This window comes from Orbicella faveolata, unplaced genomic scaffold, assembly GCF_042242905.1.
Source record: "Orbicella faveolata isolate gen_17 unplaced genomic scaffold, um_ofav_v1 contig_24, whole genome shotgun sequence".
NCBI lineage: Eukaryota > Metazoa > Cnidaria > Anthozoa > Scleractinia > Merulinidae > Orbicella > Orbicella faveolata.
The window spans coordinates 13,310,166-13,323,963 of NW_028301552.1; the positions used below are offsets into that span (position 1 = coordinate 13,310,166).

A 13,798-nucleotide genomic window follows, 5' to 3' on the forward strand; every position below is an offset into this window, starting at 1 on the left:
ATTCTGCGTTTTCGAGATAAAATGAACTACGATGCCCAGGCTAAATATAAAGGTTGAACATAAAGTCTAAATGACATCAACTCGCGCTCTAACAACCGAGCTCAGACCTTCCAACTCTCACGATTTAGTCGTCAGGACTCATCTCGCGGTCTCACGATTTAACCTCGAGATCTCACGGTTTTCCACGATGAATTACAATCTCAATCAGATCCGGCCTAAAATCAACTCGATTTAAAGTAACAGTTGCGAATACAATTAAGAAGGATTGAATATTGTAATGTTTTCGTTTCTTCTCACTGGGGAATTCTGGACATATAGCAGTTACATCAATTGTTTTGAGGTTGTTCCACGAAGCGAAAACATTAGTACCCTACGCAAACATTTAGAAGCTTAGGGAACAATAAGGTAAGTCATTTATATAAATAAAAAACACAAGTGGTCCCAGTGCGCTCCTCTGGGGAATCCATAGCTTATAGTTTCTATAGGCTTCTTAAAGTTTCTATAGATTCTATGTCTCCTAGTACAGTGTACTGTTGCCTGTTTTGTCTTCGCGTCTTCATGTTGCATTTGCCTGTTTGCCAGGTAGCTACTGAACCATTTCAAAGGAAGACCTTTAACACTATATGCTTCCAGCTTTTTGAGTAAAATTATATGATTTACAGTATCAAATACTTTTGAGAAGTCCAAAAATATACCACAGGTACACAGATTGCTATCGATGGCCTTCCTTAGAGTGTTAGTGAGTTCAGTTATGGCCTAAACTGTCGAATGACCATCATGGAAACCAAACTGGTATCGAACTGAATAGAATATCTAACCTTTCTATACTGTAATTACTGAGTCGCTTATAAATCATTTTTTTCAAATACTTGAGAAAGAACTGATAAAGTTGCAATTGATCGATAATTCGCTGGGTCGGTTGGGTCGCCCCGCTTAGCCCGTCAATACGAGTTTACGCTTTTGATATTTTGAGTATATACGGTTCCTTGTTGCAAGGATTGATTATAGATTGCTGTAAGTGCTTCACTCATAAAAAGGGCATGCTAGTTTAATACATTTCGGCGCGAGTCCTATGGATGTAACATGGAATGGAATGGAATATATGGAATAAAATATGGAATGTAATAAAGTTATAATTCTGTATTATTAGAGGTCTAATCAACCAAGATTGGTGAAACTTATTGCCTAAGAAACCTCTCAGTCACTAACTTGGAGCTAACTTAACATGTAAGAGAATATTGTTATGCTATAATTTCATGCTTCTTTCACGGAAATCTTGTTATCAGTTTAATGTAACTTTAAGTTTATCTTTTGTTGTAACACCTTTTCTTTACAAACTGATCGCAAAAACCCAAGAATTGCATGCTTACTAAAACAGTCCCTATATTAAGGCCAATAGCTGTCGTTATTAAATGTACAATTTTTCAACCACAACTTCTTCTAATGCGAACTAAGCTTGAACGTTGAACTATGTGTTAGGGACAAGAAAACATATCCCAGTAGCCTCTACAAGCTCGCTGGTTAAAGTGAAAAATATGAAATGAAGACAAGTTTATATGAAAGAAGTTGTTTAGACTGTGCATCACCTTGATAACTCCTCCCTCCCCCTCTTTGCATTCACATCCCAATAACAATAACACACGAGAAGATAAACATAAAGATGTTTTACTGTAGGGTAAGAGATCACGTCCTCAAAACTAAAATACCTAAATTTATATGTTTTGTTTTCAATGCTAGCATGCATTAAATGTAGCTTACAATAAGTGCAGAAATTCTCATTGGTGCGCTCATTGGCTAATTTTCATTTTAAATGAGCGGATGGACACATGAACTTATAATTTATGCGATAATCTGAACTTCCCCCTAACATTGTCAAAGCAGTCTCCGAATCCTCTCTGCTATCGCCTCGTGGATCCACAGCTACTTTGACACTGTTATGACGAAATTCATGGTCAATAACAGGCCAGAAGCATGAAAAACTGTTGTTAATTTGTTATACATGCATCATATTTGCTAGAGTATTGTAGTATCAGATAGGTCGAGCAGGAATACCAACACCGTGTGTTGTAATTTTTACACCTTCCTTGTACTATAGTACTAGCTTTTACAACTGTGTTTAACTCTACAAACTAAACAATGACTCAGCAGTGCCTCGTTGACTATTCTGTTGATTAAAATACTAAGCTAGTTGTTGAAAATTATTCTGTAGTAACTATTATTTGAAGACTCTCGGCACTTTCTTTTAGGAATCGTACTGTTGTCTAAAACATACCATTAATTAAGAGGCTACTGGCAAAATTTTCCTTGCTTAATTTGCTAGTAGAACATCATCACCAGGAGAAGGAAAATTACCTTGATCCTCAGATTAGAAATACACAATAACCTTAATATGCTGTGAAAAGAAATGACTGTCATTGCAAAGTGCTTTTGATGTGTAGTTTAGTGAACAGAAGTGGTTTTCAAAGATTCCCCAAGGTGCATGTAACATATCAAACTTCAGTACCACAGCCAGTAATGTAATTAAATCAGCAGTCCATGCAATCCAGTGCAGTGATTAGCTGGATAAAGGAAGAAATCAATCAGAAAGTATGTGATTTATAAACTACCCGAGGCTCCTCAGATTCATTTGCAAACCGCCGTAAATGTTTCCATTATTGATTTTCATCTGTAGGTTCTGATCGTACTGTTATTCTATTGCCTAATTGCTTCTCTTGCGTTGTCACGGCCAATAGCTCTATACCTGTTCTGCCGGTCCCTTGGGTTTTCGTTGAATCTGTACATCCCGCTGCCAATGCAACCACACACCAAACATACAGCAACAACAGTGGCCCCGTCACAATGTCGAAAGACAAAACCGATCAGGCCAATGCACCCACCAAAACCAATTCCAATCAGGGCACCTGGGTCTAAAAGTTGCCCCTGGTTGAGGAAGTATTGGAAGGCCAGGTAGGTTACGTGTCCGAAGATGTAGACGTATAGGATTCCCATAAGGAAGTCTGTTGGGCTCTGAAACATTCTGTCTGTGCTCCGTTGATTCTGTAACATAAAGTGGAAAATACATATGAAACACATAGACCCTACTCATAAATGGCAGCCAATTTAGAATTCTTTTGTATGCATTTAAATTAGCCCAACTAACCTTGTTTGGGAGTAAAAATTCTGTTGAATTATCAACTCCAAACGAGGTTAGTTGGGCTAATTTGAATACTTACAAAGAATTTTTAATTAGCAGCCATTTATGAATGGGGTCTATGAGGCAGTGCAATTGCCAGTTACCGTCATCAGGGTTCAGCAGAGTACTGGTTATGGTCAAAACATTTCTCACATTCAAGATCGCCTTTTCGACCACTTCAGATGTGTGTCATGTGTCTCTTAGGTTCCCTTACGAAAATATCTGGTTACCTTAAGTCCAATCAAACGTCTAAATTTCGCGTGTTTTCTAAAAATTGATCTCAATAGGGAACATAAGCGCAGATAAGCAAAAGCAGAGGTTTGAAGGTCAAGATGGCCGTCGGACGCGCTTTGAATGCTCCGTAAACTATGCGCCGGGAAAGCCAGTAAAAGTCCGGTAATACGGGCAACATTTTCCTTCAACTTGTCTCGCAACATTGTCGCATTTTAAGTTGAACCCCTCTGTTGCAATTATTACCACGTTTGTGACCAACTTGTCTCGCAGCAAAGTACAGTGTTGCAAGTCTGCGGAATTCTACACGTATAATTGGTCAATGGTGTGCTAATAAAGATGGCTCCTTCTTTCATATAATCTAGCATTTCGACGAACTTCCACTTCGACTTCTGGCCGTCATTTTATTCTTAATTTTCAGAGCCAGCGAAGTTCTCAGTATGAAGCTAGGCGAAAAGTTGTATTTTTGCGACAGTTCTTCCAAGCCTTTTGTCTTTTTTGCTGCTTGTTTTGAAGGGACAAACGAGGTGTCCCAAAGATTATGATAGCCCTCGAGGTCTTTGTACAGGGCAAATTTATGACTTTCCGAGAGTTACTGGTCTACTTCGAATTCAAGCTCGTCTTCACCGTCCGCCATGTTTTTTTTTATTTCCCGCGCTTCGTGACAGCCAATTAGAAGCGTTCAATTCAAATTTGTTGCGAGGCAAGTTGTAGCTTCAGTGGTAATACGAGCAACAAAACAAAAATTTGTTGCAGAAAGTAGAACTCGAGTCTACTTGGCGCAACATGTTGTCTCAACCTGCAACACTGTATTTTGCTGCGAGACAAGTTGGTCACAAACGTGGTAATACGCGCAACAGAGGGTTTCAACTTGCAATGCAACAATGTTGCGAGACAAGTTGAAGAAAAATGCTGCCCGTATTACCGGACCTTAAGGTTCAATTTACTGAAACCAGAGTGCTTGCAAAGGAAATCTTACTGCCACCAAATCATAATCGCCGATTTTTGTTGGTCGATTACGTCCTTTCACGTCAATGTTAAAACGACGGGCTCGCTCCCCAGGCTGCCCTCAAAATCCAAACGCAAAGAGAAACCGCCGAAAGAACTCGGAAGGCAAGACTAAGAAGGAGGATAGTGAATTAGAAAATATAAATAAAATAAATAAATAATTAAAAATAAATGCATTTATATAACGCCATACTCCACTATTTGTCTTTGGCGCTTTACAATGCCATAACTCTTAATTAATTAAAAAATATATAAATTATTCAATACAATTTAGGCTAATAATAAAAATAGGTCCGCAATGCGTACGGGGGTCTTATGCTTAGTTTTATTCCTTTCGGTTGGAATGCTGTTTTCAAACGTCAGAACCTGGGAGTTGAATTGCTACAAGTGAGAAGGTAGACATAACAAGTCGTTACAATTTTTAAGTGGGAAATGTATGGCAGAATACTGTTTACTTACTTACTTTATCCTCTAATAATAATAATAATAATAATAATCTATTTAGCTCTTAGTCCTAATGGGACATAATACAACAATAATCTCTCAATTTAGCTCTGTTTTGTGCAATGTCCCATGTGAGTTTTAACTCTCTGAACTCGGCACTGTTTACACCTGTCAAGTGTACTAGTACATGTAGTGTCAAAAGGTTTTGCGGCTGTAATGACTAAGCCTGTTTAAATGCATGACAACATTAACAACTGAGTACCGCAGGGTTGTCAATTGTTTTTTGAGTAGGGGATTCCATCCAAAATGTAGGCAGATAAGGTTTGCGTGAAAAAGACGCCGCGAAGCGGCTGGACAAATTAAGACGCGCACTATGCATCGTTCGGGGAGAGTATGGGAGGGGGTCGCCACCTTCCACTGGGAAGATTTTGAAAAGTAATTCCCTGAGATGCAATGTGGGGCTTCTCTTAGCAAACATTGTGTACTTTTGTTGATGATTTTCCCGCTCTTAAGTATTGTTATTTTCCAATCCAGTGTTTATATAAATGCCATGGTAAAAAGCTGGTTAGGGAAGATTGACTCACTCAAGCAAATCGCTCCAAAAACTTAAAACTAGAAGATTTCAATAATAAGTAGAATTTTTTCATTTAAGTTTCGCCTGCCTTACTAGTGTTTTGTGTTTTTCTTGATACAATGTAAATTACACTTGCACCGTTACTTTGCACATTGTATCCCTAAATTGGCTGCCTGTTTATGGCAGACTTTACTTGAACAATGCCTTAATGATCTTAAAAGTGTTAATAAACTCTTCCCTGAGTACTTAATCGAGAAATTTACTCGACGCTCACAAATTCACACTAGAAATATTAAACAACACGGTCAACCGAACATATCAAGGTGCCGTTGAACCACCGGACAGCGGTCCTTCACCTACCGTGGGGCTAGGCTCTGGAGTAATATAAGATCTTCAGACTCTGTCATCGGTTTTAGGAAAAGAATTGTTTACCTACTTTTTTCTGATAAATCTATGAATTTGTAAAAAGTAAATCCAATCCATTGTATGTCACTAAGCTTTTAATGCATATCAGGAGCCATAATCGCGGACGGAGACCGTAAGTCTTGGGATCTGCGCGCACCTATGATATTTGGGCAATTTTACTATTTGTAGAACAAATTGCGCCATCCGGTCCTTACGTCATATATCCGCGCGGATCCACGCACATGTCAGGGGTTCTCGCGTGGATGCTGTCACGTTGCGTGATCAAATGGTGAGAGTTGCGAGATTCTCTTACAGATTTTTCACAGCAATGACAAGGAATAAGGCAGGGAATAAGAACCAGGGCTCTTATATGTAGTCTTATGCTCTGAGCTAATAGAAAAGGTGAGTTTTTCAGGGTCTAAAACATGACTTCAATTTCGCGCTGTGTTGTAGTTGTATGCGTAACCTTTTGCGTTTGTTCCGTAAAGAAAAGTTATGTAAGAAAACTCTTTACTGTGGTATCGAGTTAATTTTTGAGTTTCTCAAACAGTGTTTAATCATAGCCAAAACCTGTTTTGATAGTTTCTTATTATTTCTGTTTGTTTGGCGCGTTTGCAAAAGTTTTTGAAAGGAAAGTCTGCCGCGTACAAGTAGCTCATTTGCATAGTGCAGCGCGTGCACTTTCAAGTCCGAGTCGGTGTTTTCAATTGTCAACAAATCTTGACAAAGATTTCGTTCGTTGTCTTTTGTGCCGAGATGCTGCAACAATTTGCACCAACGCTAAAAGCCTAGTAACATCATGTGTGTTTCTTTAATGTGGTGAAATTTTACAGTGCAAAAATAAAATAGACAAAGTGTTTTGATAACTCACCAACAAAATCAAAATCGTTATTCGAGTTCATTAAAGAAAGCGTCATCGTAATTTTGCCGATTATTTCTACTGTATTCACATATTTTCAACTAAGCTTTTAACATGTTCTCAAACATTTATCAACCTTAAACATATTTAAAAACTACTGAGAGTTCGATGGACGTTTTCACATGAAAGTGGGGAAGTCCAATTTGTCAAGTTTTACTGACTGTACAAAACACGCATCGGCGGGTTCTCTTAGTCATCGACAACAGACAATTTACAGCTGAATTTGTTGGATTTTTACACAAACAAAACTGAGCAGCATCTACGGACATAAACTTAATTGTCACTCATTGGGCTTTGATAAAACATCAAGCGTTGCTTAACATTTAGGCGAAACTCAAACTTGTAATTATTACTTTTTTTGCTTTTCGGTCTAGATAGACTGGCGAAATCCTCGCAAGCGTGTGGCAAGAGGAGGGAAACTTTAAAGTTCTGAAACGCTGCTATATCCAAATATATCCACATAGTTTTTGCTGTGTTTTGGAAAAGCTGTTAATCTCCAACATATGGGAAACTTAGAGTGGGGTAACGTACAGCTCTTGTAAAAGAAGCAGTGGAACACGACTTGGTCAGTGATGTAAAGCGGCACATAACTAAATTTAACGTTGTCTTACTTCACTCAAACTGGAGCAGCTTAAGACGAAAATACCGAAGTAAAATTCCAGCAGACATGAACGTATTGATATGTGGGCCAAAGGTATCAAACATTTCGGGAATTTCGGACGCCATTTTCCCGCGCTACATCCGCAAAAATCCTCGCAGCATGTACGCGCGTGTGCCGCACAAGATGGCGCAATTTGTTCTAAAAATAGCAAAATTGTCCCATACCATAGAGACAGCCCCAATACTAGAAATAGCGCGCGCTTACGGTCTCTGTCCCCGATTATGGCTCCTGTGCATATTTATTACCTTTCTTATTTGGTTATTTTTTTAGTTACAGTCGACTCCCGATAACTCGAACCTTTATGGGAAATAGTAAAAGGTTCGAGTTATCCGAAGCTCGAGTTATCGAGGGTAAAATTACATAGAAAATGGCCTGAAGGGAAATGAAAATTACTTCGAGCTAGCGGGGGGTTCGAGTTAGCGAGGGTTCGAGTTATCGGGAGTCTGACTGTATTATAGTATGATAGTTATGTAGTCTTGTAACTGAAAAACCCTTGTAGGGTTTTGCAATAATATACATACCATATTTGTATGTATTGGGAGGAGCATGCGCGGGGCTAGCGTGAGGACGCACACTTTGTGAGGGAGCAATATCGTCCCCCAAAAATAGAGTAAATCGCTGGTTACTTCTATAAAAACTACTATATGCCGGATAAAGGCAAGACCAAAGGAAAACACAAGAGAGGAGAACGTGGCTCTGTCGAAGAAGACCAACAAGGATCCAAACGTGCGAACATGGCGGACGTCGAGCTTCAAATAACGTCTAAGGTTAACAATGACGAAGCGCTGTCTGGCGCCAACGAGCAAGGAACCGCATCAAAGGCTAGTGCCGAGGAGACTAATCTTTTAGAACTAAAGGAAATGTTGGTTGATATTCAGATTATGGTCTCCAATATTCTTCGTGAAAACTCAAAACTCGCCAACGAGGTCGCTGAGCTACGGAACGCCTTCTTGCAACAGAAAGGTGAGCTTACCAACGTTAAAACCGCCTTAGCCAAGTGTCAGAAAAAAACAAGACGATTTGGAAATTCAGCTAGCCGCAGCGAGAAAAAAAAACAACGACCAAGAAGCGGAAATCGCAGAATTATACGATCTCCAAGACGCACTGGAACAACATACTAGAAAAAACCCACTCGAAATCCACGGAGTCCCGGAATCCGCGTACACCTCAACAGAGGAGGTTGTCCTGAAGCTCGCCAAGGCTTTAGACGTGGATATAAATCCAAACGACTTCGAAATATCACACAAGCTCCACCTGAAAGGTGTAAAACCAATTATTGTAAGGTTTGAAAGCCAGAAAGCGAAAACAAGAATGTACAAGGGGAGAGCCAAGTTGAAACATGTCCGCGTCTCTGACCTATATCCCGACTCAACAGCGGCAACTAGAGCAGAATCAGGACGAATCTACCTAAACGAGAACCTAACATCCTACAGGCGGGATATCCTTAAACAGGCGAACCAAAAGCGAAAGGATGGTTTGTTGACATCCGTATGGTCAATGGACGGGAAAATATTCGTCAAAACTTCCCCGGAGGGAAGCCCGATCAGAATCTATGAAAAAACTGACCTGGAGAATCTCTAAGGTAACCACAGTAGTATGATGTACTCTTAGACTTGTAGGTGGGGACAGGAAGCAGGTGTCCGAGAGGCCAGAAGGAAAACTCTTAAATACGTTTTTGTTTACTTTTTTTTCTTTTCGTGTTCGCTTTATTTCTTCATTAATTTGCCATAATTTTCAGTTTTCTGCATGTCTAACAAGCTAACTTATGACATTACATCGTTAAACGTAAGAGGATTAAGAGAGCAAAGTAAAAGGAGGAGTATTTTTTCGTACCTTAAAGATCAAAAATTGAAACTCTATTTTCTACAAGAAACATATTCAGAGGTGAACGATGAAAGTATTTGGAGAAATGAATGGGGAGGTAAAATATGCTTTTCCCATGGCACTAAACACAGCAAAGGTGTTTGCATTCTGATCCATCCCTCGGTGCAAGACAAAATCGAGTATTCTTTCAGTGACAAGTTCGGAAGAATCGTGTTAATTACTATTGTTATCAACTCTTTAATGCTATCGCTCTGCAATATTTACGCCCCAAACAATCAAGGTGAACAACTAGAATTTTTGCAAGAACTAAATAATTGTCTTATAGACAAATCAGAACTGACTACACTGATCGTAGGTGGCGACTGGAATTGCACTTTATCAAAGAATGATAAAATTGGTGGCAAGCCCTGGAAAGCAACCAATTATAGAAATTTAGTCCTGACTACTATGGATATACTGGATCTCGTGGACATTCAAAGAGAACGACATCCAAAATTGCGCAAGTATTCTTACGAATCTAAGGTTTTAAAAGTAAAATCCAGGATAGACTTTTTTTTTTGGTGGCCAAAAACTTGACACAATTCGTCAAAAGGAGTGAAATCTATCCTGCTATAGCACCTGATCATAAAGCAATTTACATATCATTGTCTTTGTCTAATGAAACACCTAGAGGACGCGGACTCTGGAAATTTAATAATTCTCTGTTGAATAATGAAGATTATGTCAACAAAATACGTAAAACATATTTTCAAACTAGCTCTTATTACTCCAAGTTAACCGACAAACGGCTTTTTTGGGAGATGCTCAAAATGGAAATTAGAGCAGCAACCATCTCTTTCAGCAAAAATTTAGCAAATTCAACAAATTGTAGGGAAATGGAAATAACACGTCGACTTCAGGTGTTAGATGAGTTCATTTGTAATAATTTTCTTTCCCCTGACATTGATCAGGTCTTAAACGAATTTGAGGATCTCAAAACAGAACTTCAAACAATATACACCAAGAAAGGAAAGGCAGCAATCTTTAGATCAAAGTGTAGATGGGTGGAAAAAGGTGAGCGCCCCACCAAATACTTTTTTAACTTAGAGAGAAGAAACTACAATAAAAAGACTATATCTCAACTACGAATGGAGAATGAAACGATTATTAAAAGCGAGACCCAGGTTTTAGACGCTATTGAAAACTACTTTAATGATTTATACACATCAGCATCTAGCACAACACAGGAGGAATACGATAGCTTTATTCAGGAATTGCGCCTGCCTAAGCTTTTTCATGAAGAGCGAGATGAACTCGAAGGCCTTTTAACGTACGACGAATGTAAACAGGTTTTAGAAACTTTACAAAATGACAAGTCTCCAGGTGAGGATGGTTTTACGGTAGAATTTTATATTTTTTTTCGAACTGCTAGGACATAATCTCGTCGATAGCTTCAATGAAGCTTATGAAACAAATGAGCTTTCCATCTCCCAAAGAAGAGGCATCATTACTCTTATAACAAAGGAGGACGGCTCCCTGTTAGATTTATCGAACTGGCGACCAATAACTTTACTTAATGTTTACTGCAAGATAGCAACTAAGGCCATAGCTAGGAGAATAGAAGCTTCGCTGCCAAAGCTAATAAACTCGGACCAAACCGGGTTTATAAAAGGGCGCTATATTGGGGAAAATATCCGCCTCATAATCGACATTGTGGAATATACTAAGAGGCATAACATCCCAGGCATTCTAGTGTCTCTAGACTTCAGAAAAGCCTTTGACTCACTTGAATGGCCCTTTATAATGAGAACACTGGATGTCTTCGATTTCGGTACGAGTTTTCAAAAATGGATTAGCACCTTTTACACCAACATAGAGAGTGCAGCATTAAACAATGGTTTTTTGACAAACTGGTTTCGGCCGTCTAGAGGAGTCCGTCAGGGGTGCCCACTATCCCCGTATTTGTTTATTCTTTCAGCAGAAATAATGGCCAATAAAATCCGACAAGACCTGCACGTCAATGGTATTGAAATATTAGGAAAAGAACTGAAATTGAGCCAGTATGCAGATGATACAAATCTTTTGTGTGCTGACCTGGCCTCTGTCGAAAAGGCCTTAGAAATAATCGATAACTTTGGTACGCTAGCGGGCCTTAAATTAAACCGGAAGAAAACAAAAGCGCTCTAGTTGGGAAAATTGAAAAATAATAAGGGCAATCCATTACAACTGAAATGGTTACATAACCCGGTTAAAATCTTAGGAATCCATGTTTCGTATGACGAAAAGGGAAATAACCAACATAATTTCAACCACAAGTTACAAAAATTGCAAACAAATCTGGACCTATGGAGGGCACGTGACCTTACACTATTTGGGAGAGTACTAATCATAAAATCTCTGGCACTATCACAACTCGTTTACTCAGCATCAAATCTCAATGTATCTCAAGAAATAATACCAATAATCAAAACAAAACTGTTTAGATTTCTATGGAAAAACAAAAAAGACAAAATAAAAAGAGAAGGGCTCTATCAAGATCGAGATAAAGGGGGTATACGTATGATCGATGTAGAAACTATGATAAAGGCACTGAGGTTAGCTTGGATTCCGAGGCTTTTCGCACCGGGAAGAAAAAACTGGAAAACTGTTCCAGACCATTATCTAGGAAAATACGGCGGTCTGAGCTTTCTTTTAAGATGTAACTACGACACAAAATATATCGACGGTTTGCCATCATTTTATAAAGACATTTCAATTTTTTTTAATGAATTGAAAATTGAAAGCCCATTTTCATTAGTGAATGGCTTAACAACAACATTCTTTTTATACAAGACCTGTTGAACAACAATGGCCAGTTTATGTCTTATCAAGAATTTAAAAACAAATTCGCTTGCAAAACAAACTTTCTCCAATTTTATCAAGTTGTAAGTGCGATACCGAAGCATCTAGCCGCAAAAGCGAAAAACACATTACCACCAGAAAGCCAACCATACATCGAGAACAACCCTCTTTTCCAACTAGACGACTTGACAGAAATTAACTTAGTCAAAGCCAAAACTAGGGACTTCTATTGTTTAATTAACAAAAAAATTCACACGAGGTGTCAAACTGGCCCAACGAAATGGAATCAAACCATGCAGTTGGATGGGGAGACATGGGAAAAAATATTTTCCTCGCTGGAAAACATTTGTAAGGAAACAAAATTAAAAGAATTTCAACTCAAACTTATTCATAGAATTGTTGTAACAAAAAAGGAACTTTTTAGATACGGAATCAAAACGGATGATGAATGCCTCTATTGCGCTGAACATGATTCAATCGATCACACATTTAATGATTGCGAATTTGTTAAAAGCTTTGTTCAAAAGGTCATCGACTGGTTTAATGCTGTCAATGATTCGAATTTTAGTCCAACAATAGAAGAAAAACTATTTGGCATCATGCCCGACCCATACGATAAAACATTATTAAAGAAATTTAATTATACGATCTTGTTTATGAGATTCTACATCTACAGTTGTAAGATGCAAAACAAAGCTATTCACCTCTCCACTTTCGTTGATAAAGTGTTAACCAAATACAGAATAGAACATCTTTCTTAATAATTAAATAGGAAAAAACACCCCTCCTCCAAAGCATTATAAGCGACATGCACTTGTATACACACCTATTTCATTTAAATATTTTAATTGGCACTAGTAACAATGTAAATACTGTACTTGTAAACACACTTATATTATATTATATTATATTATATTATATTATATTATATTATATTACTTATATATTATAATTAGCACTTGTAATAATGTAAATACTGCTCTTGTAACAATGTAAATACTGTACCTGTAAGCACATGCAGATAACAAATAAAATTTAAAAAAAAAATGTATTGTATCTCTACTGTATTGTATTTGTATTTTGTGCATAAGGAGGCAATAAAAAATACCTTTTCATCTTTTTCTTCTTGGACTTATTTCACAAAATGCACTATTATACAATTGTCTTTTTTAAAAACTTAAAACTCAGTGAGAATAAAATCTCATCACGAGCATGAAAAAAAGATTACCATTTTACTACAGCAGGAGCTTCCTGAGACTACAGTCCGAAGCGATGTCTTGTCTGGCCGATAAATTTCGCAATTATGCACACAGAAACCACGGCTTTGAAACGTTCGATATTTTGGCGTTTTCTTGGCTTAACTCATATAAAATTTAATTTGAAAATGAGTTTATTTCACGTTTCTTTCATATTTTAATCTCATGTTCGGAATTTTAGGCTTTTTTGATAGCGAACGTATTGACACGCACGCGTTATCTGATAACCATCTCGTCGGAGCTCTGCCTCTAAATTAAATATTCTGTGTTTACCTAGCCTGCAGAGCAGGCGAGATTTTTTCGAGCGAGCGCTCACATCGTAAAACGTTTAGCCGCCATCTTGAATTTTTCATGCAGTGGAAGACTGGAGAGAGAAAGAAAGTTTTACCAAGGGGGTGAATGATAGACAAGAGGAAGGTTAGAGGACGGGGTTTCTAACATGGCGGTCGCAAGGTTGTAACGCTAACTCGCCCCAAGAAGACGG

At 38.2% G+C, this 13,798-nt stretch overlaps 1 protein-coding gene and 1 pseudogene across 3 annotated transcripts in view; one reads left to right on the top strand and one right to left on the bottom strand.

The window, feature by feature from the left end:
* Positions 1-1,120: 1,120 nt before the first annotated feature.
* LOC110059221 (uncharacterized) overlaps positions 1,121-13,798 on the bottom strand; it is a 42,556-nt gene continuing 29,878 nt past the window's right edge. For all 3 annotated transcript variants that reach the window (XM_089291624.1, XM_089291625.1, XM_089291626.1), the window contains one exon: positions 1,121-3,036. In XM_089291624.1, the coding sequence (XP_089147750.1) occupies positions 2,692-3,036 (345 nt within the window). In that variant the 3' untranslated portion in view covers positions 1,121-2,691. The remainder of the gene's footprint in view (positions 3,037-13,798) is intronic.
* Positions 8,032-8,621, top strand: LOC149110472 (uncharacterized; annotated as a pseudogene).